Consider the following 24,088-nt stretch of genomic DNA (forward strand, 5'->3'; position numbering starts at 1 on the left):
TTAATCGTTGTCATCTTTCTTTCATTACATCTGCGCTTCCAATGCACGGTGGCAGTAGTGCGGCCATGGCCGTTCAACAGATTCTAAAGAGTTGAGAGGTTGATGAACCGAAGCGGTGGCCTTGCGGTACTGCGGTACAGCGCCCTCCCCGCATTAGGGTGATGTTGGATGTTCGATCCCCACTGCCGCCGGGTACCCACCAGTTTTCTAATGAGTACAGGATTTATCTCGGTCTGGTGCTCGGATTTTCCGGGGTGAAGTGCTTGGTAAACGGGTCTCGGACAAAGCCGTCGCTTCAGGCGCCAATGGCAGCTTTATGTAGCCGCTACCGAAATTGTGAAGGTGGCCTAGGTGGCTGTCATGATCCAAATAGAGTATCGGGACAGATGACTGAGAAGAAGAGAGACCACAAACGAGGCGACAAAGAAAGTAGAACACTACTAGAGCAGAAAGAAGCGAACTTTTGCGTAGAACAAAAGCACATAGTATAAAAGAGCGTTCTGCGATTGGTAATGGGGTGAGACGGAGCACATGGGGCATCCGGCTTTTTCTAAGTCGTCATCGGCACTTCGGCGCACACGGCGGGTGCGATGCTCTCTATCTTTGCACTTTCTTTTTACCTCGCTTGTATGCACACGTGGCAATGATAGTGGTCTTGGAGGCGCGAGTCAACAGGTGAACATGTCAACAGGCGCGTACGCCTTCTTTCCTACAGCCGCTCTCTCTCTCTCTCTCTCTCGCACAGACGCATTGGGGGGTTAGATCGCATGACACTTGGAATGCGACGTCTTGCCTGCGCTCTGTGCTGATCCAGCGGAGGGAGCATCAGGGAGAGAGGTAAGGAGCTCCACCAACTTTACAACGGCCCTGCGGCACCGCATCCCAAAGGCCTCAGCAGTGGCAGCGTCCATCACCCCGGGCCGAGCATCCTCCGCGCAAAGCACTTTAACCTTTGTTTTGCTGCTCCGGCTCACTGAAGGCTTAATCAACAAAGGACTCTCCAACGGTCACCGATGCCAGCTGACCAGCCAGACCAAAGACTGTGAGCTAAAAGGTACAGAAAACTTACCTAGACTACGGTGTTGTGTTTGAATTTAATGCTCAGTATCCATGCACGGTTTTATTTTTGCGACCTTTTATATGTTGCGACGCTTGATCGATAGTGCTTTGAAGTGACCGTCTTTGGTCGCTTTGTGCGTTTTAGGTTTTGGCCTCGTGAATTCAGTGCTTATGCTTGTGCAAGCGATGGCGCCTGCCCATTCCATTTGCCTAGCCGGGCTCATCTGAGACGTGTAACAGTGGCATAACGCGTCGCTACAGCTCAAGAGCGGTAAGGGCTCTAGTTCACAGTGTGCCGGGTTATGGGCTGACTGCTTGTGGACCCAAAAAATTATCTGAATATTAAGGTTTTGGTGTCTGCTATACTGCATACAATTTTTCTGTAATTAATGATGCAGATGCCATTCAGCCGTTCAATTTGCCTAACTTGAATTCCTGGTTAACGAATGTGTTAAAATTGAGCATCCAACTTCGAGATACCGGATACGTCAGCCTCAGCCAAAGACCCAGAAAGCGATATCTTATCTCGAAGGTTGCGACTAAATATAGAAAAACGAATCAGTATTATGCTCCAGTCACCATCAAAAAATAACAGCGCCTTTGGGGCATGCACACCAGCGACTTGGGCTTAAGGAAACACATACTGCCTTCGAAAATAAAGTTACCTTTTTATAATTGAAAATTTATTATTTCGATATTAGTTGTAGGCACTTTTTGTGTTATCTGGCTGCCAGGCAACGCCACTTATGCCCTTTGAGGTTTTTGTACGCCTGCCATCTGTACCTTGTATCTTTTGCACACAAGAAGGATTATTCGCCAGTTGCTTTGGCGTGCTGCTCCCGATCCAAATGTCGCGGGTTCGATCTTGGCCAAGGCGGATTGCAGTCTTTTGAAACAATTTGGATTGAAATCGTATTTCAGAGAGTGGCCAAATTCTGTGGCCCTGCAGGGAGCGACAATTTCTTCTGTGCTGCAGGAGCCGTCGTTCAGTTTGCGCCACATAGGACATGACACATAAAAGAGGTATTTTGTACACAACCACTGTCGATCAGGCGTCGAAAGGTGAAACATGGCGAACCCCGCGCCCCCTTTTTTCAACTGCAGTTTATACTTGAATAACTTTTTTTCAGATGCCTTTAAGCATGTGGGGAGCAGAAAGGACACCCTTGACCCCAAACCTGAGGCCACTTTTTCTTTCAGCCTGTGCGAGATGCCGTGAATGTAAGGCAGGATAGAAAAAGGCTTCTTTTTTATTCATCTTTGAGAAGCAAAGCTGGCTTATCGGTTTTGAAGTCCCGCATACAAGTCTCGGCCAAACCAATAAGTAGCCTCTTCGGGTATCCGCTGCTACTCAGCGGTCCATTTAAGTTTAAAGGCATGTGTAAAAAAGTTAATCAGGTAGAACCTGCAGTTGAAAGGGGCCGGGGTGTGGAGTTCGCCATGTTTAAGAGGGGTTGTGTACAAAATGCCTCTTTCATGGGGCAGGCCCTATGTGGGTCGAACTGGACTGTGCCTAAATGAACAGCTCCTAAGCACAGAACTGTTGCTCCCTACAGGAGCCAGGAATTTTGGCCAATCACTGGTTAGGACACGGTTGCAATCCATCGTGTGTAAAGACCGTACTCTTGGCAAGGTCAAAAGCCCAGAATAAACGCGTGGTACTCGAGGCCTTCCTAATGATTTCTGGCATGGAAGGCGACTATTTAGCTTTCCCATTGCCTGCCCTCACCAAAAGGGAGATTGATATGTTGCGTGTGAAAAAAATTCACATGAGTCAGCTATACCTGTGTATCAGTAAGCCAGGGTGGATGCTGTTACTCCACGAAATTCGCTGCCGAGCTTCACAAACACTTGACTGGTATCTTTTTCATTTTTGCCTCTTTCGTTTCTTTTCCATTTCTTTAATTTTTTTCATCAGTTTTTGCTATCAGCACAGTGCACTTCGGTGCTCTCCTCTCGTTTCTCTTTTATAACATTTTTTTATGACCCTTACGTAACGTGGTCTTGCTACCTTTTTCCTCTGGAATGGAATAAAATCTCAGTTGGTAGATTGCGCATGGTCGTTCGTGTTGTCGCTTTTTACTGCCAATCTGAGCAGAGCATCTCTTGCATCTGATCATGTTACAGCTAGCCCAATCTCAAGCACGTCAGCCAATAGCGTCGGTAGATTCTCATCAAATTGCTAGCCTGAGCAACATGACAATACAGGAAGGGGACTACCCCCGACAATGCAGGGAGGGCACTATCTACTTTCGTGTGCTACTGCCTGCATTGTCACGCTAGCAGGCTCATAAGAATCGGCCGACGCCATTGGCTGGAGTGAGGTCTTTTGACGCAGAAAAGTAGCTTTTTTCTTGATTTTTATCCGACTATAGCGGCGGTACACTCCGCCGTGAGGCGTGGGCTCCGCACTCTGCACCGACTTCCAGGAACTGGATGAGAGTGAAAGAAAACTGGAAAGACAGTTCAGCTCTGTCTTAACGGTAGACGATACAGCGCATTGGGTTAACTGCCATATATAGAGAAGGTCATTCTCTACTTTACATTCATAGATGTCTGGGTGTCTCCACACTCTTCCTGGCGGAGTGGTGCGGTAGTTAAGCGATGCGCCACTGCGCTGCGATGGCTAATGCCCCCAGCAGTGGGCCTTGTGCGGCACACTTTGCTCTTCCAGAGCGACCAGTCATGATTCAACTGCCACCCGCTACGGCGGGCAGTTTGCTCAGAATTCGGTGGGCAGGTCGCGATGGCGTCGCAAGGTCACCTGACCTAGGTGGCCCACCTTTCTTCTAGGTTGCTCTCTAGTCAAGTCCTGCCAGAGTCATGCGCTTGAGTTTTCGCCGGCAACATCGACATCGCCAATGCCGGATTTTCTGGGTAACGGGGCCTTTAACATTATCGCGTCAATAAATAGGGAAACAACTTGATAAAAAGTGCTCCCTTCTGCTCCTTCTTTCCTTGTGACGCCGGGACAATAAAGTAAGAAGGCGAAAACAAGAATCGTTTTTTTTTCTGCGCTACCTTAGAAAGCTCCATACATCACTGCATTTAGTAAAGCTTCGAACTGCTGGAATGCGTCCTTAATTTATTTTTTTTTCTGCAAGAACAAGGAAGTGTGGGTTCAGTTCTCTGTCAGAAGTGCGCCATTTCCACAATAACTGTTCCGTAGGCTTGACTGGTAACTGTTTCCTTTGGCAGCTTGTGTCAGTCCTTTCTGCTGTAGACAAGATTGCCCGTGATCCGATAATGTATGCCGTAGAAGAAGCCTCTCCACTAATAAAGAGAAGCACTCTCGCGCAAGCATCTATACCCACTCCAGCAAAGCCACATAGGCAGTGAAGATTACTGGAACCCCACCTACACGACGTTCTAATGGAGTCCCATAACCGCAATCCCAACATTACAGTTACATTCCACTGAATATGTGGTCATTAATCGATTAAGAATTATGATTTGTCTCATCAACGAGCCCAAGAAGATAGCATCTGGGCTCCCCAGATCCACTGGCCAAATGTAAGGTCACCGGAATACGCCGTAACATATGAAGAGGAAATAGCCGAACCCAGAAAGCCACAATATCACCTCTCAACCGCACCCGTCACTATACATGGAACAAGCACACATCCTAAGCAAACTTGAGACTCACACTTTCCTCATTCCATTGACGCTCTCTAACATCGGATGGCGTGATACCTTTCGCAACTGCGTGGATATCAGGGCAGATATAGACCGTGTCCTATGTCTTTTTAACGCTTCAGTATTTTTCCCGTATTTATCTCACCTTTTCCCTTCCTACTGGAACGCTTGGCTTCACTCGGGATTAGCGGATAGCGGAGTAAGCGTTGTTTTTCACTGGACCCCGAATAAAGTTTTTCCTGTTCCTCCAATTACTGCTGCGCATTTAGCTCCTTAAATAGAACTGGCGTGTGTACGAATTCTTAATAGCTGCGCCTTTCAGCGTTTTATCATTTGGGTAACCAGCTTAAGGAGATCGTTCATGAAAATGATTTCGCGTTTTCCTGCGCTCACAAGACAAGCATCGACAAAGTGTTTCGGTTAACGGAGTAGTTCTGGCTTCTAGTGCAAAAAGATCAATAGTTCCGAGTTTTGTGGCCTGTTATTTGGGATGTGCAGAGACGCACCAACTGAATATGGTGGTGCTGCACAGAAGTGTGTACCACCAAGTACCTAAACAATCCATTTGTTGCATGGGAGGGTTTCGACCCTGTCGATCTCGGACCCAGATTATTGTTGTTCGTGTCATCTTCTGGGTTCCTTTTAGCATTATATTTAGTACTTAGCTTGAGAGTAATTCCTACATGCTGATCACGAATATGCTATTATTATTAGGTTCCGGTCGGTACTGTTTGCGTTGATGACTATATATCTATTGCGATGTCCTCAGCTTCTTCTGTGTGAGTTTCCTAAAGGGTGGCACTTGTTCTGGTGTTTAGCTCGTTATCTATCATTGCTACTGCCATCGCATTTTTTCGTCATATTCGGCTACATAGGTACACAAGCCGTATGGTGTGCTGCCGCACGCTTTTTATAGGTATTTAACCCTGGCTTTCGTTTTCTCTACGCGGTGTTCAAAGTACATATTTCTAAGTATTGATGCTATCTTGATCTGTTTTCGAATTTCTCGCGTTATGTCTTCGTTGTTGTATCTGGCGGTAGTGCTGGCTGTGTGCCTATCAATTTGAGCATGCTTCTTCCTGTGCATGTTTGTGATAGTCTTTCTCTTTGGCTGATTCCCATAAAAAAGGTCCTATGGGCGTCTGTGGAAAAAGCTATGTCCGTCTATGGCCTTTTATGAACGTCTATAAGCACCCACAGAGGTGCTTATTGCCAGCTATAGAAAAATCTATGCCACTAAAGCTATAGCTTTGGAACCATACAACCGTCTTAAGCTCTCTATAGAAAAATATATCAGCCTGTATCTACGGCTATAGATAGAAATAGGAAAGGTCTATAGCTATTTGGGCCAAATGTCTATAGCCGACCATAGGACATTTTTGTATGGGTTAGGTGTACGTCTTCGATATCCTCAAGGCTGTTGTCAATGCGTTCACCCTGTAACTTTGCCATGCGGGGCCGTAGCCCAATCGCTCCTAGCTCATCAATGTCGCTTGCAATACATTCTAACATTTTCCTGTTTTCCTCTTTGGCATTAGTTCCTGTCCACAGGTATACAAAGCCAAGGAGTGTTTGCTCCCCTGCCACTTTTACTTTTAGCCATAAATGTTTCTTGCATCCCAGTTTAACCCATTGAAAATTCATACTTTTATGAATGAATGCCCCAATTGCACTCTCCTTTCTGCTGCCTTCTGTTCTATTGCAATATTCCCATGTGTGTAGTCTAGGTTACAGGGTGGTTGCTTCATATCTCTAAGATGCGTTTCCGCTAAACCATATACCATTAATTCCTCCTGCTTTAACTGTACTTCTATTGCCTCCCGTTTCAGTCTATTCCTGCCACCTTGCATATTAATGTAACCTATATCTGAATTAACTTGGCCATGGCGCTTGTGTCTATTTCTTCTCTATGGTTCTGTCATCCCTTTGACCTTGGTTCTTCCTTGGCTACACTGGCTCCCTCAGAGCTCCGGGTCCCCGCAAAAAAGCTGTTGTCTGGGGACCATCCTACTACCCACCCTCTTGCCAGTGGCACCACCGTAGTGAATGCCATCCTGTGCAAAAAGGTGGGAGCTGACCTCGTACACGTCCCTGTTAACTTCCATTATCCCGTATTATAGTCGTCGACTCATTAGCCTAATTACAATGGCAGCCACAACGACCCTCCTTTCCGTTTCGCTAGACTGCCTCTGGACCTCTGGGATTGTGCATATGGTCACATGCACACTCTCAGAGGCCTCTCTGAGCCTACGCATCCCCACTTCTAACTGCTTCTCGAGATTATGGCTCTTCCCCTTCAGCACATCGTTGAGACTAGCATGGATAACGACATGGTGTTCGCCATCCATGTTGCCCCCTACCACCTCCTGGGCTTTGGCCATTGCATCTCCCATGAACTTCCCTGACTGGGCCTCCACCTGCACCCGCCTGTCCGCCTTCACTGTCGTCAAAACGCCTCCCTCAATCCTCGCTACTTTCGAGTCACCGACTACCAGAACCCTCCTGCGCTCTAACCGTTCTCTTCCTGACTGCGACTGTTGCCCTCCGGATCGCACTAGCTGTCTCTGCCGCCGCCGTACGCTACTGTCGCGCGCCACCGTGCCCGTTTTTATCTCTCTGTCTTCCCCACTCAAAGCCTGCTGCGCTACAGCACTGTGGGATCGACGAGCCTCGTTCCCCCCTGACTACGCTCCGAATCGGGGTGCCCTGCCGGCCGCGACTTGAGCGCTTCTACCTGCTCTTCTAGCTGGGCCCGCTTTTCCCGCTCCTATTTCAGCTCGCCCGCAATTCTCTTCAACAGGTCGGCATTACCCCCCCCCCCCCCTTCTTAAGCTGCCCGGTGACCTGAGTTTCTAGCCTAATCCGTTCCTCTCGTTCCATTCAGGGGCCCTTTGAGTTCCTTAATACTAACTGCCCATTCCCCTTTAAACGTCCGAACGGCCTCCTCAAAACGCTTACATAGCTTGCATGCGAAGCTAGCCCCATTTGCCTGGGCTAAGCTCCTGAACTAGGTCTTGTCTAAATAGCACCAACGGTCGCACTTCTGGCACTGCACTAGCTTCCCGTCCACCTTGACTTTCCCAGCTTGCCGACCCATCGTCCGGCCGACTACGCAACGTAAAACCCCGCCAAAATTCCTACACAAAACCTTCGGCACACACACTTCCGCTAGCCTTCCTACCCTTAACACGGTTTAAAACTACCGCCTCTACAGCATGTACAAGAGCAAATACCAAAAAGCACTTAGCTTCGGACGAAGTCGCAGGAGCTCCGAAAAAAGCGTCCTCCTCCGACGGCGCCACGAGCAAAATCTCGCTCCTCACCCGGCGCGCCACCTACCAGGCTAAACACTGGAACACTGAAACTTTAGTGAACCTTTCTTTCGACTTTTTGGGCACTCTGCTTTGCCTCTCGCGCGTGTTTTTTTTTCATTTTTTTGCGCCTTCTTAGATCGTTTGTTCTCAAGACATACCAGAGTTTTTTTTCCAACATGCCGCCTCGTTTATTTATTGTACCGTATAACATGAGGAAATCCATACAATGCAGTCTTTACCCTCACAACGGGCCTCCAGCGTTTCGCCTCCATCAAACTGCGACCGCCGAAGCCAGCATAGAACCTGCATCTTTCGGGTCAGCAGACGAAGACGATAACCAATGGGCCATAGCGCTGACGTCATCGTTTCATTAAATACGCATCATCATCAGCCTGACTACACCCACTGCAGGGCAAAGACCTCTCCCATGTCTTTACAATGAACCCTTACGCAAGTTTGCATAAAACTTTAGAATAAAGACCCATAACCCCTGGGGCACCCTCCCTCTGCACTGAATACCTACTGCTAATACTGATGTCTCTATGGCATTCCTTTTTGCAGTGGAGCAAAAGACTGCGAATAATTGTGCTACATATATGCATTGAGTAATGCACATAAAATGCACATTCAATGCTCCTTACACAGGGATCCCAACAAAAGAATATTGCAGCGTTTATTCTTGGACCCGCTATTAAACAAGCGCCTTCAAGAATACGCTGCCTGAAACCTGGTACGTACGCCGATACTCGCGCTGACAAAAGTCATGCAAAACTTACTAGGCAGATTGCGAACCTGTTCACCAGAGCTTGGCGCCCATATCTTGAAGGACAAAAAGGGAACAGTATCGTCATAAATAAGCGTGCGTTCTTAAAAACAAACGGGTTGCAGAGATTCCATGCCTTGCGCATTATCCTGAAGAACTCAAGCAGCATATTGCGGCTGCAGCGGCGCATTTTAAAAGTAGACGAGCTTGAGACATGAACATACACATTACTGTGATGAATGAATGAGTGCAATTTGCTTACTTTTTCCATCAAATGCTTCCTCATAATGAAATGGTTTCTCATAATCAATGAATGTTGCATATAGGGGTTGGTTATATTCTGCACATTTCTCTATCATCTGATGGATAGCGTGAATGGTATCCATTGTGGAATATACTTTACAAAAGCCTGTCTGATCATTTGGTTGATTAAAGTCTAAGGTTGCCCTGACTCTATTAGCCATTACCTTAGTAAATCCCTTGTAGACAACGGACAGTAAGCTGATCGGTCTGTAATATTTCTAGTCTTTGGCGTCTCCTTTCTTATGAATTAAGATTATATTTGCGTTCTCCCAAGCTTTTGGTATGGTCGAGGTCAGTGCGTATATAGGGTGGCTAGTTTTTCTAGCAGAATCTCCCATCAGTCTTTCAACAGATCTGCTGTTACCTGATCCTCACCAGCTGCTTTTCCACTTTGCATTGATCCTAAAGCTTTCTTTATTTCCTCCTTCGTTACTGGCGGGATGACGCATTGCTATGCGTTACTGTCTCCATCATTAGCATTCTGATTGCATTGGCTACTGTATAGATTTGCATAAAAGTTTTCGGCTACTTTAACTATCTTATCCATATTACTAATGACAGTGCCCTCCTTGTATCTTAACGCATACATCTGGTTTTTACCTATGCCAAGTTTCCTCTTCACGCTTTTAGGCTACCTCCGTTCTTTAGAGCATGATCGATTATCTACATGTTAAACTTCCTTATGTCGGCTACCTCGCGCTTGTTTATTAACTTCGATAGGTCTGCTATTACTATTCTGTCTTCATGCTTTGACTTTTCTTAATCAGATCTTTCGTCTCCTGAGATAGCTTGCCAGTATCCTGTCGAACCGTCCTACCGCCTATGTCTACTGCGAACTCCGTAATGATAGCTGCCAGATTATCGTTCATTGCATGTACAGCCGTGAGCAAAAGTGGAGAGACCACGGCTCCGGGCGCGGGAGCGGCTGTCCGCGGCGCTGCTATCTCGCGCCGCACGCTCGCTGCGGGAGTGCCCCGAGTGACGTCAAACTTCACCCTCGCTGTCGCGTGGGTGTTTATCAGGCTTGATAAATTTATAGTGCGGCGTCCGGCTACTCTGCAGCTGACGGTCGCGACGAAGGAGAGCAAGCATCGCAAAGCTTGGTGTAATAGAACTCTGTGTTCTACAGATGCTCTACCTCCGTTTCCTACAAGCTGCTGATGTAATTCCAGTTAATAGCAACTTTACCAAGTATTAGATAAATGTACGTACAAATCCTTTATTTATTACTGCAATAAAGAGCCTCTGAACATTCTTAATGCTTATTTGAAGGCGGTGTTCGAGGCGAGGATCCACAGTGCCTTGCATTTTACGCCTCGATGTATTCGTCACTGCCTAGGGATTCGGGAGTCGAGGGGAAGCCGCGCGTGCCTTCCAACAGCATGCCGATACAGGCACGGCATCGACGCGTAGCCGTCAAGGCGCGCCGAAAACGGAACCCAGGAACTTTGCGATGCTTGCTCCCATTCGTTGCGACGGTCAGCTGCAGAGTAGCCGAACGCAGCACTAGAAATTTATCAAGCGGGATAAGCACCCGTGCGAGAGCGAGGGTGAAGTTTGACGTCACTCGGGGCACTCTCGCAGCGAGCGTGCGGTGCGAGATAGCAGCGCCGCGGTGCGTCCCCGCAACCGCTCCCGCGCCCGGAGCCGTGGTCTTTCCACTTTTGCTCACTGCTGTACATTAAGGTCGTCTTCCTCAGTTAAAGCTGAATATCTGTTCTGCAGCGATATCCTGAATTCCTATATTTTCCCTCTTAGCGCTAACTCGTTAATGGACTTCCTCTTTACTAGCTTCTTCCGTTCCCTCTTCAGGTCTAAGCTGATTCGAGACGTTACCATTCTGTGGTCGCTAGAACGCACCTTTTCGAGGACCTCCACATCCTGAACGATACCAGGGTGAGCGCATTAGGAAGTAAATTTCAATTTTAGCCTCACTATTAGGGCTCTTCCAGGTTCACTTCCCCTTCTCTCGTTTGCGGAAGAACGTATTCATGATGCGTAAATATTTCTATCTGCGAACTACACTTATAGCTCTCCCCTGCTATTCCTAGAACATATCCCATAGCCACCTACCGCCTGGTCGCCAGCCTGCTTCTTGCCCATTTTCGCATTGAAGTCGCCCATCAGTACAGTGTACTGTGTTTTTACTTTGTTCATTGCCGATTCCACTTCTTCATAGTAGCTTTCAAGAGTCTGTTCTTCATGACTAAATGCAGGCGCGTAGGCTTGCACCACCTTCAGCTTGTACCTCTTATTAAGCCCAATTACGATAGCTGCCACGCTTTCGTTGATACTATAGAACTCCTCTACGTTGCCAGTTGTATTCCGATTAATGAGGAATCCCACACCTAGTTCTCGTCCACCCGCTAATCCGCGATAGCACAGCATGTGCCCGTCCTTTAGTACTGTATACGCCTCACCTGTCCTCCTAACTTCAGTAAGCCGTATGACATCCCATTTAATGCCCGCTAGTTCCTCCGACAGCTCTGCTAGAAACGTTGCCAGGCTCATATTCCAATGGCGGCCCGTCCGGAGCGAGAGATTATTAGCACCCTCCGCGGTGTCACAGGTCTGACCGCCGTCTTGGTCAGTTGCTCCGCAGCCGCTGTGGACTGAGGGCCGAGGGTTAATTGGTTTGTTCATGGAAGGTTGTGGCCAAGTAATGCACCAGGGTGGCCAAATCCTGTTCAGGTGAGGGAGTGCGTTGTCGGTTCTGGTCACCGAGATCAGGCCACACCCCAGGCCTGTTTTTTTACAAACCCGGTGGAGAATTGCTCGGCACCGGGTTTCGAACCCCGGTCCTCTTGCACGCGAGGCGGACGCTGTACCTCTGCGCCATCGCTGCATGTGTACAGCTCTGGTGCTTTCTAATAAATCTGCAGTGCTTGCAAAACTTTAGAGCCAGTTTTCTCGGAAGTGAGTTTTGAGCCCACTGTCCTGCTTGCAGAAAGCATAGAACTATGCCTTGTGGGATTTGCATGGGGTTTGTTGCACTGTATTTCTTAGAAAAGGTTCTATGTTGTGACATTCCTATATTTTTAATAACTATCATTTTTTTACTGTTAAGCTAAATTGTCATGTTGATAGCGACCGCATTTTTCAAACATGGATATAATGTCCTGAGTAAAAAACGAAATAAGGATGATAAACAAATTTGAAGAATGTCACTGCATGAACTGTTCATTTGGCTAAAATATAAAAGCAATTATGGGCTTCCACCACGTTTTTTTGTCACGCCAGGCTTCCTGCAAGTTGGGTGCAAATAAAAATTTGTATTGTCAAAAGTATTTAAGGTGTATCAATGAAACTCGGTATTTAGTCATTCAGCACACCACTCAATAACCATGTCAAATTTCATTGCTCTACCACAAAAAATAAGGAATTCCACTCCGATCACCAGCTCCCCCTTTAAGGGGACAAGGTAGGCCCTATCCTTTCCACGTATTCTGTTTCTGTTCTCGAGCATGTTTGTACATGTGGAATTAAAGCGAAATATTTGCCTGGCCGCAGTTGTGCGAAGTTTGGAGAAGGAAAGTGATGGGAGTATCGACCCAAAAGTTTTGCTTGAGTTCTCTTTTAAATGATGAATTAGGCACAATGGTGCACGGCGCGGCACTATCGGCGAACTTGGCAAAGCGCCAAGACGTTGTGTGCTCTAAACTAAGGCTTAAACATTCGCAGTACACATTCGTAACAGTCCTGTGTGTTTTTTAACCTCTCGTGAAAACGCATCTGACCTTCAGGGCCGGTGGTCAGCATGTTCGCGTTAGCCTGCTGTGTATGGCCGGTGCCGCTGGCTACCACAAAACTGCTGGACCACGTCAAAGTTAACGATGCTAAGCCGCAGCAGCACGAACGCGTCTGATAGCATGCGTTTGTTGATGACAGAAGAACGGGCAGAGGTTAAGAGGATAATACAGCTAAAGTGGCAAGGTGGTAAAGTGCTGGCCACGACGATGAAAGATACGGGCGAATGAGTCCTGGTCCACGAAGCTTCCGGGCCGCAGGTCGCCAGGAGCCTTCGGCTGAAGCTCTTGGACAAGCCTAACGGCATAAGCATGGGGGCTGTGTACTCGCAGGTGGGTGGCGTCTCGGGTCGGTAGGGTCGGAAGGTCTGGCCATGCGTCCGCTAAATTCATCGTGTCAGGTGGTCGGGGCGGGGGAGCAACGGTGAGGTCGGTTCGGGCCTGGCAGGCTGGGGCACGGCCGGACGGCGCGGATCAAGAACTCACAGCTGACGACTACGGTTGACGGAGGACGCGAAGCTCCAGGACCACGATGGGGATGATACTCCGCACCTCACGCCAAATGTTGCGTGGCGGCCAGCTGAAGAATGAGGCCCGATGAACGATGGCAGAGAGATTTAGTGGCAGCTGGCCTAGCGCAAACGCTCCGTCCCGCGCGACTGCTAGCTTCGTGTTCTTAGTGACAATATAAAAATTAAATAGCAATGGTCACAGTGATGACACCTGGCGTTCTGCATACCGGATTGTCTGTAATTTGCTTTATTTCCCATTTAATTTTACTGATCGTTAGCGATTAGTTAAATAATTCCTCAGCCGCGAACGAGTAGTCCTCAAAATTCATTTTTCTAGCCTATTAATAATTTGTTGGTATTGTTCATAACGCCTGGCTTTGGTAAAGTACCCAGTTATTGCAATTTGCTTTTGAGCCGTTTTTGAGTATAACTCTTTGACAGCGCTACAGTTTTCCCTAAATCCACACTGGTTCTGTGATAAGAAGTGCTTCGTAAAATCTGGCCATGAGTGAATGAATGGATTTTTTCGTAATGTGTGAAAGATGAGGGACAATTGCAGTAGGAGTGGGGCAAAATGCGACACACATTTTCAAATCATCGTCATTATTTTTTATTCGCAGACATCAAAAGACAAATAGTGCAAAAATATTCCTTATCCGTCTGGCACCATGCTCACCTAATATGAAAAGCTCAGTTGCATAGGAGCACAGCAAAATTTAACAAAATTTAAAAGTTCGCAATGTTGCATTTAGTCACTCCCCAGGAGGCAAAATGAAACCGCCCCAGCTGCCATTCAACCTAACGACACCTTAAAAACGTGTCCTATTTTCACGCAGAGTCCCACCCGATTGCTGGAACGTGACGGTGGTGGTGTAAGAATATAACATACGTGGTTAATTGTGGTATTTTGGGGGTAATATGGCTTTCTTTTACTTAAAATATGATATGACAGTTGGAGTTTAACGTTCCATAGCGGCTAGGTGCCGACAAAAGTTTTCGGAAATACAGTAAATAAAGAGAAACGTTGATTTTCTCGCTATCCAAAAGCAGAGCCAATCATTGTGCCGGTAGAGCAAAGAACTACAAAGCGCACCCATTAGTAGATAAGTCTCTACATGCTCAGGTTGCTCAGGAATTAGGTCTCGTTGTAATATTTATGTTCCGAAATCTTTTGTGGGCATCTTACACGGGCGATGAGAGACACCGCATCGGAGGGTCCTGGATTACATTCGTGTACCTATGGTTCTTTAGCACGTAAAAAAATCTCAAAGCCCACGAATGTGTTTTTCATTTCGCCACTTTCAAAATGCGGCGGTCGCGGCCGTGATCTGATTCCGCGACCTTGTCGACCTATGTCGATCAAAAAGACAAGTGCGCTATCTGCTTCGAGGGCTGCTTTATACTGCTTGGTATTGGTAGCCTGCCAGACCTGCGAGCGGCTAAAAGCTGATCGGCACCGCACAAGGTTTCGCCGACCGATAGTGTGACACAAGTGTTCCCATGCGCTTGCGAGGAGGATCCTCTGTGCGTTACGGGCTGATCATGCGGATGGGGCGACGACACCACAACAGCTATAAAATACACGTGTCCTTCGAGTGTTGGGTGATCAGTATATTGTTTTCGGGGTCGTTGCTCTTCCTGGAAACACACAGACGAACAGTACTCTGACTTCGCGTCCAACTGAGCGAGAATCAAGAGACTGGCCTGCCGGCGGCGGCATCTGAACGATGGTGCCGGCTGTGACCGATTGCTCTAAAAAAAAAAAAAGCCGCGGTTATTGAGTGGGCGGAGAAACGACTCTTGGATGATAGGAGACGCTGAGCGACCCTTTTGCAGTCGTCGCGCGAAGAACTGCTTCGCCATAGTCTATCCTTATCCATATCGAGTCTGCACAGCGAACATTTGCAAGGCAATACGTTGCCGCGCGAAGAACCCGAGCTCGGCTGTTCGTTAGGAAAATTACTCAGTTTACTAGTACGCCACCTGTGGTGACCTATTGCATCTTCCACACGATGATCTCACAGAAGCGCTCCATGGCTGTACACAAGTATATATCCAAAACTACCGTAAATTCGACATCTGATAAGACTCGTATATTCAGCTTGCTCACAGACTGCAGCCGTCAAACGGAAAAAAAACTGAATGTATTTCTAGAGTGTTTTCTTCATTACACGGTATTTTATTCAAAACGGCCGTTTTAGTTCAATAATTTTAACAGCGGAAGTGATTTAAGGCGGAGTTACGATAAGCGACTGGCGGTGCCTCATGCCTCATATTATTCAGCGCTTAGCCGAGCAGCAGGTAGATTGGCGCTTTAATACTGGTGCGGTTGTTTTTACATACCAGAGAGGGATGCGTTATATTACCGCATAGGATGTATGGAGAAAGACCGAGCAGAATTTTGTTTCCGACGCCGACGGAATAGCAGGAATATCGCTTAGTACAGTTGAGTTCATGAAGTGTAGATATCAAAAAAGAACACCCTATAAAGGTTTTCCAATAAATAATATAGATGGGATCCCCATCGCCGCAAATTGGTCGCAAATCATTCCTTTAATTACATGAATTTTCTTCGCGTCGGAGCAGATAGCTGTTCAAAAATTAGTAATCATAAAAAAACTGGTAATAAACAACTAAGAAGACTGTTTTTAGTGCAGTCTGAAAGCACTGAACTAGCAATACAATGAATTTATAGACGCCTGTATGGTAGGTGCGCACAGTGTTTCGTGACCAGTAGCATTATAAAAAGATTAAAGAAGAATCGAAACGCGGATACCGTCACGCGCTTTATTGTCATCCGCGGAGGTTGAGTGATAGCCCGCATGATTTCCCATTGTTTGGAGAGGTGAATGAGCCGCATTCACAATTCTTCGGCCCGAAGTTTCGTATGAAATGTTCCGTGGAAAATGTGGCTGTGCCAAACTGCACAGAAAATTGCTGCAGATTTCTTGACCTCCAGTGGGAAGGTTATGAAGGGTTGCTCTGCCGTAACCTTTTGATTATTATCAGAGGCCCAACTATGTCCACCACGGGACTAAGGCCTTTTCCCTTGATTCTCTCCGTGACCTCGTACTGCGCTAGCAGCTGTGACCCATACCAGTAAAGTTCCTAATCTAATCGACTCACTTGATTTCCTGTCAACTCCTGCAAGATTTACAAGCTCTTAAAATCCACTCCGTTACGCGAAGTGTTCATCGGCTATTTTCCTTTGGCAATACATGCCGTTCCGATGCTCAGTTCCTCTTCTCTATTTCGGCTCCTATATCACCAGCTCATATTTGCTTCCCGACCCGTACGCCGGTCTTCCTGCCTCTTAAGTTTACCCTTACCATTTTTCGTTCCAAAGCTCAGTGCAAAACACGCACAGAGCTTCAGATGCGTCACAGGCAGAGGAGCGCGAATGAGGAAAAAAAAACTAATTGAAATTGAAAAAAATATCGGAGTATTTTGTTTTATTGCTTTGCCTCTGGAATTCACTGCTAGACATATTACCGAGACGACTGTCCAGTGATAGGATATACATGGGGCCGGTTCGTGGAAAGCGTGGGCATTAATTATTGGTGCAAACATATTCATTACCCTGCTATCTTGTTTATATTTGCGAAAACAGTTCTCGCGACAGAGTGCACGTGACGTCCTGTTAAAACGAAACGCTCGAACATTCCTTGATTTCGAACATTCCATGTTCCTGATTTATGATACTACAGACATGTACTGCGATTAAAAAATGCTTTTGAGACAAACATACTCTCTGTCCACGTAATTAATTTACTTCAATGCCGCGCCTGAACCATCTGTTCATGACACTGAGGCAGACAATTACAGATTTGTGGGCCCTTTGTGTGTTTTGTTTTCACCGTGCTCTCGTTGTAAATTTCAGCGAACCAGTACTTCGCACCGAAAACACGCTTCGCTTGTCATACATTGCTGCCCAGGTGTGGATGGCACTAAAGACTCAGGTTGCTGCGGCACTTCAAATAAATTCGTACAACCGTTAGCTGGCGCTTTCCGGTGGTGCGCGCTGTGTGCAGTCCTCACGGATAAAGAAGTCCTGGTTTGCTGTCGGTGCGAAGTACGCCTGCATCCTCTTCAGTGTCCAGAGAAAATAGTGCGGTATGAATGTCGCCTTCTCTCACTCTCAGCTTTTTTTTTTTTTGGGGGGGGGGGAGGGGCGTTGGGGGTAGGGGGTGGTTAAATGTTTCACTCCATTCTACGATGTTTTTGGTTTTTGAATGCGGTACATTATTAAATGGAACTCCTTGAAACTGCCGTCCAAATAGCTACTGTACACAGGTCTAAATGCTGAGCATGCGTTGCACAGATTACATATACAAAGTTACACAGTGGTGGAAGCAGTTTTCCAGCCTAATTGCCTAGCTCCCCGGCGTTTCTCGCTATAAACCTTTATACCATTTGTTTAAAATTTTTATATACAGATTTTTCTTTCAAAAGGCTTAGGAGATACAATCTGATATGCGCAGGTGCATTCTACAGCATGGCAGACATTATGTACCTGCTACAGGTCAATAATTCAATGATGAATTAACGAAATTTAAGTAATCAACTATTTTATTTTTGATTTTATTGGCCAAGATAATATTGCACGATTGGAGGCTGGCAAGATTGAAGCTTAGCTACGTTTTTAAATTTTCTTAACCGGCAGTGTGGTTCGAAATATCGGACTTCAAAAATACGCATTCATTCAAAAATACGAGTTCATTTTTCCGCATTGCATATTTTTAAAACGTCGTCGTTCGCACTTTGATGCAGCGAATAAAGAACCGGTTTGTGTATTTTAAAAATTAAGAAATTTTTAAAGTGATTTTTGCAACTACGAGTAGCGACATGATTTCATAAATATGCTAGGCAGGAAAGCCAACTCAACGAGCTTTGACGTTCAATGTATGAAACCACATTGCCGATTAAAGAAATTTTAAAACTCTGTTCACGTTCATTCTTGGCAGTCTTCGATTTCGCAATGTAATCTTAGCTCCTAAATTCAAAGATAAAAAGTTGATTAGGCAAATTTAGCTAATTGCATATTTATAGAACTCTATCACGTGCATAACCTCCGCTATGCTATAGAATAAACCAGTACAAACCGCTCTGTCGTATCACTAACGCCTTTTCTATGAAAAGTCTGTATTCAACAATTTGAAACACCCGGTATAAATAATGCGGTATCCACTTTCTTATTTGCCGTTTAATATCTCCTTGAAGAGTAAGTAATGACCATGAGGGTCTCTTCTCACTCTGAAGCCTGCAAGAAAGAAATTATCTGAGTCTAAACTGTGTCAACAGTTCCACTGAAGTGTCAAGGTGTATTAGGAAGCCGAAATAAGCCAACATTCAGCCCTGTACATGCTGCTCATGGCCTCGGGGTTCGGTAGCGAGATGCAAATAATCTGTTGAATGGCTGAGCGTTATTTAGACGACAATGGATTTACGCTGTTTATGTTATGTTTATGCTTATATCCCGAGCGGTTTTCCGAAAGTCTGCGCTGAGGAAGCATTGACGTCTTTGGAATTGTCCGGTGCGGCTTGATAGGTGGTGGGCTGGTGTAATGAATAGAATATGAAGCGGCGTGGGATACAACTCGAAAAAGGCACAACCCCAACGATGCGACGTCTTGATTCGAGATTAGAAAAAAGGAAACTGGGATTTAATGTGGTGGATTACGCATGGTGAAACTGAAGTACTTTCCTTCTAACTATATATTTACGCACCTCAACGTCTTTCACCCGCCGCGGTGGCTTAGTGGTTACGGCGCTCAGCTGCTGGCCCGAAAGACGCGGGTTCGATCCAGGCTGCGGCGGTCGAATTTCGATGGAGGCGAAATTCTAAAGGCCCGTGTACTGTGCGATATCAGTGCACGTTAAAGAACCCCAGGTGGTCGAAATTTCCGGAGCCCTTCACTACGGCATCTCTCACAGCCGGAGTCGCTTTGGGACGTTAAACCCCCATAAACAATAAACCATCAACGTCTTTCTATGCGACGTGTACATGCCTGACGATGTTTACACTGAAGTAAATGTCTTTCGTAGCGTCCTAAAGACATTTAGAGTACACCTGTTGTGTTTTCCACATTTCTGTAGAACCTGACTGACGACATTGATACTGTGTATCGTCGACTATTCTTTCAGAAAGCCAGCATGCTCCCTGGGCTGTTTGAGGTCTAATGATGCTCTCATCAAGCTATCAACAATGCTTTTTAAATTTCAGATAGCCGACAGAGAGGAAATTAACCAGTATAGAGTTATTGTGCTTTTTTTAGTAAGTTCCATGAGTTAATGGCAAAACAGTGAACTGGAGGACGGAGCAGTAAAACAGGTTCCAATCCGAGCTGCCCAGTCGGTAGAAGCGTCCGCAATCACATCCAGGGAGCGCTGCTGCTCCACTGCCGGAGTGGTCTTGTTCTTCACTGGCGTGGTAATAAGCACGGCATGAACGCTCAATAGCACCTTTCAGGTCACTGCCATCACATTTGATTTGTATTGATTTTGTGTTGGCATTGTTCCCTTTCCTCAGTGCGAAGTCGGAGCGTTCATGAAGAAAAATGCTGTCATGTCTTGATTCTGTCGAGGTAGAATAAACCCCGTGATAAAAAATGAATGCCAATGAAATTACGGACGAAATGAAGCTAGAAACAGATAACTACACAAAGTTAACGCCCATAAACAATAATTGCCATTGCACTATGAAATGGGTGAAAAATAACGGCCAATGAATCTTGCACAGAATTCAGTGGCGGCCGCATGCAGGCGCTCGCCAGCTGTGGAATGAAAAACATCAAACCTGTACTTTCGCCGCTGTTTTCGCAGTGACACAAGTTGACGACGATGACGATGGAGCTGGCGTTGGCTGCAGCCATTGCAAGCGTGCCGCTGTTGGTGCTGGCATGGCTGTTTTGTGAACTGCGCCACCGTTTTGAGACCGAAAAGCTACGGAAGATTCCAGAAGGGAAGAGGTTGCCTCCAGGACCGCCTGGTTTTCCTCTCATGGGGGACCTCACAACCCTTCTTGGTGGGTTGTGTCCCCAGAGGGCTTTCGCTTGGTCCCGAACTTACGGACCCGTGATAAGGTAAATGCACCCTGCCTTGGAAGAGGAGAAGGCCGCAGAGAACGAACGATTCTGCCATAGCTCCCAGAACAGGACATTGTTGGACGCGCAGAAGAATGCGTTTCTATGAGCCAAATTTATGAATAATGAAAAAGTGAAGAACTAATTATTTTATCCTGAAAGACTCGCTTACGCCCGTGATGTGGTAGGCATAATACTGTGGACATTTTCTATAAACCTCTGTATTCCCCGCAATAATGCTTTGTGAGCGATGCATGTTCCATTGAATAAAGAGCAACAAGCAAAGAGGGGTTAGCACAAGCATAATATAGATGCAGGATGTTCTTACAAGGCACAATTTCAAGTGCTGACAAACTTTCGAGGTCATACAACCGTATGGCTGACTGCTTTGAGTGAACCTTCGGTGTCGGTTGCACTAAGCGCATAGAAGTTTAATTATTGCAGTCATTACTAAGATTATACGGTAGCTAAAAAAATTCTGCAGGATTTTTTGTTTCAAGGCTTCGTGTGAATGCAATGTTCCGTAGAGTAATCTAATTTTGTTCTCGAGCGGTTATATTTCTATCTAGTTGGGCAGACGTGGACCGAAAGGGAATTATAATAACAGAAATTAAAATTTTCTTCATGGTGCGCTGTACTGTATGCTTGCATATTTCCCTAGCGCAGCAGCCAGAATGGTCGTTTGCGTTTGAATAGAAGCGACTTTGCACCTGAGTAATTACCATAATCTATGCGTCTTGTTCCGTCAGTATTTGGCATCAATTAACCATCTAGCCGGCGTTTAAACTACCATTTCAATCTTCGCTGTCGCTTCTTTGCTGTTGAGAATAGCTCAACGTGGTTCAGATGCTGCGTAAGGTGCTTATTCATAAGGCCCTTTTTCCGGGGCAAGCAGTCATCGAGGGTGCCGTTATAAGTATGCCGCGTTCACCGGCTTCGAATTAGAAAGCGATGGAGCTGGGCAGAGGATGGTATTTCTGAAAAATGCGCGGTGTCGTCAGTTCTTCACGTCGAAGAACGCGTGACCTGGAATGTTTCCCTCGTGCTACTAGATCCTTTGAGCTCCAGGAAAGCCTGTGCATTAATTGATTTCTTTCTCAGAAAAAAAAAAAACGGCAGATCGGCAGTGCTAATCGGCTGCGGCTGCTTCTATTTTGTAGGTTTCCTTGTTATGCAGGAATGCATTTCACGGGCGCATTCGCAGGATGCGGGGTGCTTCACGGCTGCGGTTTTATGTCGGAGCACGAAATTTTCTTGACACAAGTGAGCTGAAGGAAGACAATAGAATGAAATTTTGAAATGTGCTTGGCAGAACGAATTAAGGTGAGAAGGAGTCAGAAGAATAAAAAGAAGATAGCTGTAGTAAGAAATGTTATCTTTCATCGGAGCTCCCCTGGGAACACCCTTAAACTCGTGCTGAACAGACCAACACATATCGGCTGAGCCGCTGCGGCAGTTCATGATGGGGGGAGGAGGTCGTGATGAGAAAGCGAAGGCAGATGCATTCCTGCAGTAATCTTATCGAGTGTTCGCGAACATTCCCACAAATTAGTTTTACCTGCCCTAAGGAAAGTCAGAAAGTTTTGCTTAGCTCTCGCGTTGCTAAGGAGCACACGCGAGTCTCGTGCACTGGTGTCGATTAACAATCTTGACATTCCTCGTGGGCTTGTTGGCCATATATGACATTCGAAATTCACTATCCTGGTGAATGACCTATTACGTGCACAGAGTCAAGGCTGGCTGTTCCGAAAACATAATACTCAACGACTTGGACTCCATCAAGGCATTCCTAAGCCACAAGGACATCCTGTTTCGTTCTCGAACCTGGATCTTCAGCGACGCAGTCGACATCGGTGAGTTCTCACTCTCACATAGAAACAGATGCACCTCAAGAATCGGTTACTGCTGTTCCTAGATCTGGCTTCTTATTCCAATGGCTTAAATTCTATTTCACGCTTCGGCAGTTTAATTTCTTGTACAGCACAATGTACTTTAAGTACGATTACTTTTCCTCGTAGTTTAGCGTCTCATCTTTTTCCGTGCTCAATGGTGAGCAGTCGTGCATGCATAATTACTGGAACGAATGAGCGTTATGAAGCCTGACAAGGTAGCAGCAGCTTGTGCACAAAATAAAATGAATACACAAGTGAGGTCAGGCTGCTACGCATCGTAATCTGTGCCTCATGTGCACTGAGATGTGGCTAATACCACTCCGCATCCCTGCTAGTACTTGCGTAAATTTTCACATGTAAGTGTCCGAATCTCGGCGGCTCACATCTTTTATATTGGGGCTTAAATATTCGTATTATCACCTAAATCACTGCCGCAGCCTGTCAACATCAGCAGCCGTGAGTGCAGGTGTGCACACCTGCAAATATTAAGTAGTGGTCAATAAACCATTAGATACATAAAAAAGTGTAGGGTTTTCACGTTGTTAAACGGAATAGACGTGCAAGAGCATGCGTTTAGCCTGGTTGGCTCATTACGGGGGGGGGGGGGGGGGGGGTGATATCAATCAATTTTAGTCAAAAGCACTTCTGAGCAGAAACGTAAATTTTTGATATAGTGTAAGATATCAGAATAACAGTCGTTGCTAGCGCGGATCACCCGACTGCAGTCTTGAAATTTTTTTTTGCTATTAGCGTTCTTGGCATCGTCAAACGCGTTCCGTAGTCGTTTCCTACAGCAGTATTAACTGCTCGACCGATGCGATCGACGGAAATACATTAAAAGAAAGGTATTGTTACACACCAGACGAAAGGACCATTACTCTCAATATTTTTAAACGGCATCTTACTATTTTTCAATATTTAATATTTTTTGTACGAGAATGTCGGACATGCGGCACGTCTCGCGACGCTATTAGACTCAGGTTCAGCTATTGTCAAGGTCAACTGGATCTGATCTGTTTGCGCCGCAGATGGAAGTTGATGAAGGCGACGGTGTGCAATGACCACGCCAGGTTGTGTTCCAGTCCAACACGAGGCGTGATCGGCTGGGGCGATAGCATAGTGCTCTCGGGCAGTGGCCAGCGAAGCTGATCTGTTAGCGCAGCCACGGGTTCGAAACCCAGTCCTGGCAATATTTATTTCATTTGTGCATGAGGTACTGCTATGCTAGGCTTGGCCAAGGTCACCCTCAAGGTTACCTCCCCATTGGCTACAGCTGGCGCGACGCTCCTCCAAACTAGCCCGAGCTTATTCGAGTTACTCCGAGGCTTCACACAAGATTCTTGGTTGGCACAGTGTTAAGTAGTGCTTCCGCACTAGAATGTGGTAATAAGAGTACGTGGAAGCAAAGAATCGATTCAAATCATGAATTCGAAATAAGGTTTCTCAAGTACTTCTTGTTACTAATCATGCTGAAAAATGCTACCAGGAAACGTAACCTCTCCCATAAGTAGAACGTTCATTTGGGTGAGTTGGTATAGATGCATCTTTAGTAAAACAGCGCGAACAACGTAGGACAAGATGAAGGAGGACACAGGACGGGCGCTGACTCTCACCTAAAGTTTATTAGGCAACACCTGGTGTTTATAAAGAAAAAAAACCACATAGACAAAGTACATGACATGTCACACTAAAAGCGATAAAACAAGAGCCAGAGATGCATACGGCGCTCAAATGCCACCAAGAAAGGCTATCTCTTTGTCACAAAGAATGACTGACGGTTT

General features: G+C 46.3%; 1 protein-coding gene across 4 annotated transcripts in view; it reads left to right on the forward strand.

Annotated features, from left to right (window-relative positions):
• The first annotated feature begins 747 nt into the window (after positions 1–747).
• Positions 748–24,088, forward strand: part of LOC144124716 (cytochrome P450 2H2-like) — a 46,481-nt gene continuing 23,140 nt past the window's right edge. The window contains exons 1-4 of one of the 4 annotated variants that reach the window (XM_077657564.1): positions 749–1,054; positions 17,269–17,446; positions 20,156–20,415; positions 22,144–22,268. In XM_077657564.1, coding sequence (XP_077513690.1) covers positions 20,174–20,415; positions 22,144–22,268 — 367 coding nt within the window. In that variant the 5' untranslated portion in view covers positions 749–1,054; positions 17,269–17,446; positions 20,156–20,173. Of the gene's footprint in view, positions 1,055–10,913; positions 10,972–17,268; positions 17,447–20,155; positions 20,416–22,143; positions 22,269–24,088 lie in introns of those variants that run through there. The other 3 variants (XM_077657565.1, XM_077657567.1, XM_077657566.1) reach the window with 3 other exon arrangements.

The sequence above is a fragment of the Amblyomma americanum genome, chromosome 3 (genome assembly GCF_052857255.1).
Source record: "Amblyomma americanum isolate KBUSLIRL-KWMA chromosome 3, ASM5285725v1, whole genome shotgun sequence".
NCBI classification, from domain to species: Eukaryota; Metazoa; Arthropoda; class Arachnida; order Ixodida; family Ixodidae; genus Amblyomma; species Amblyomma americanum.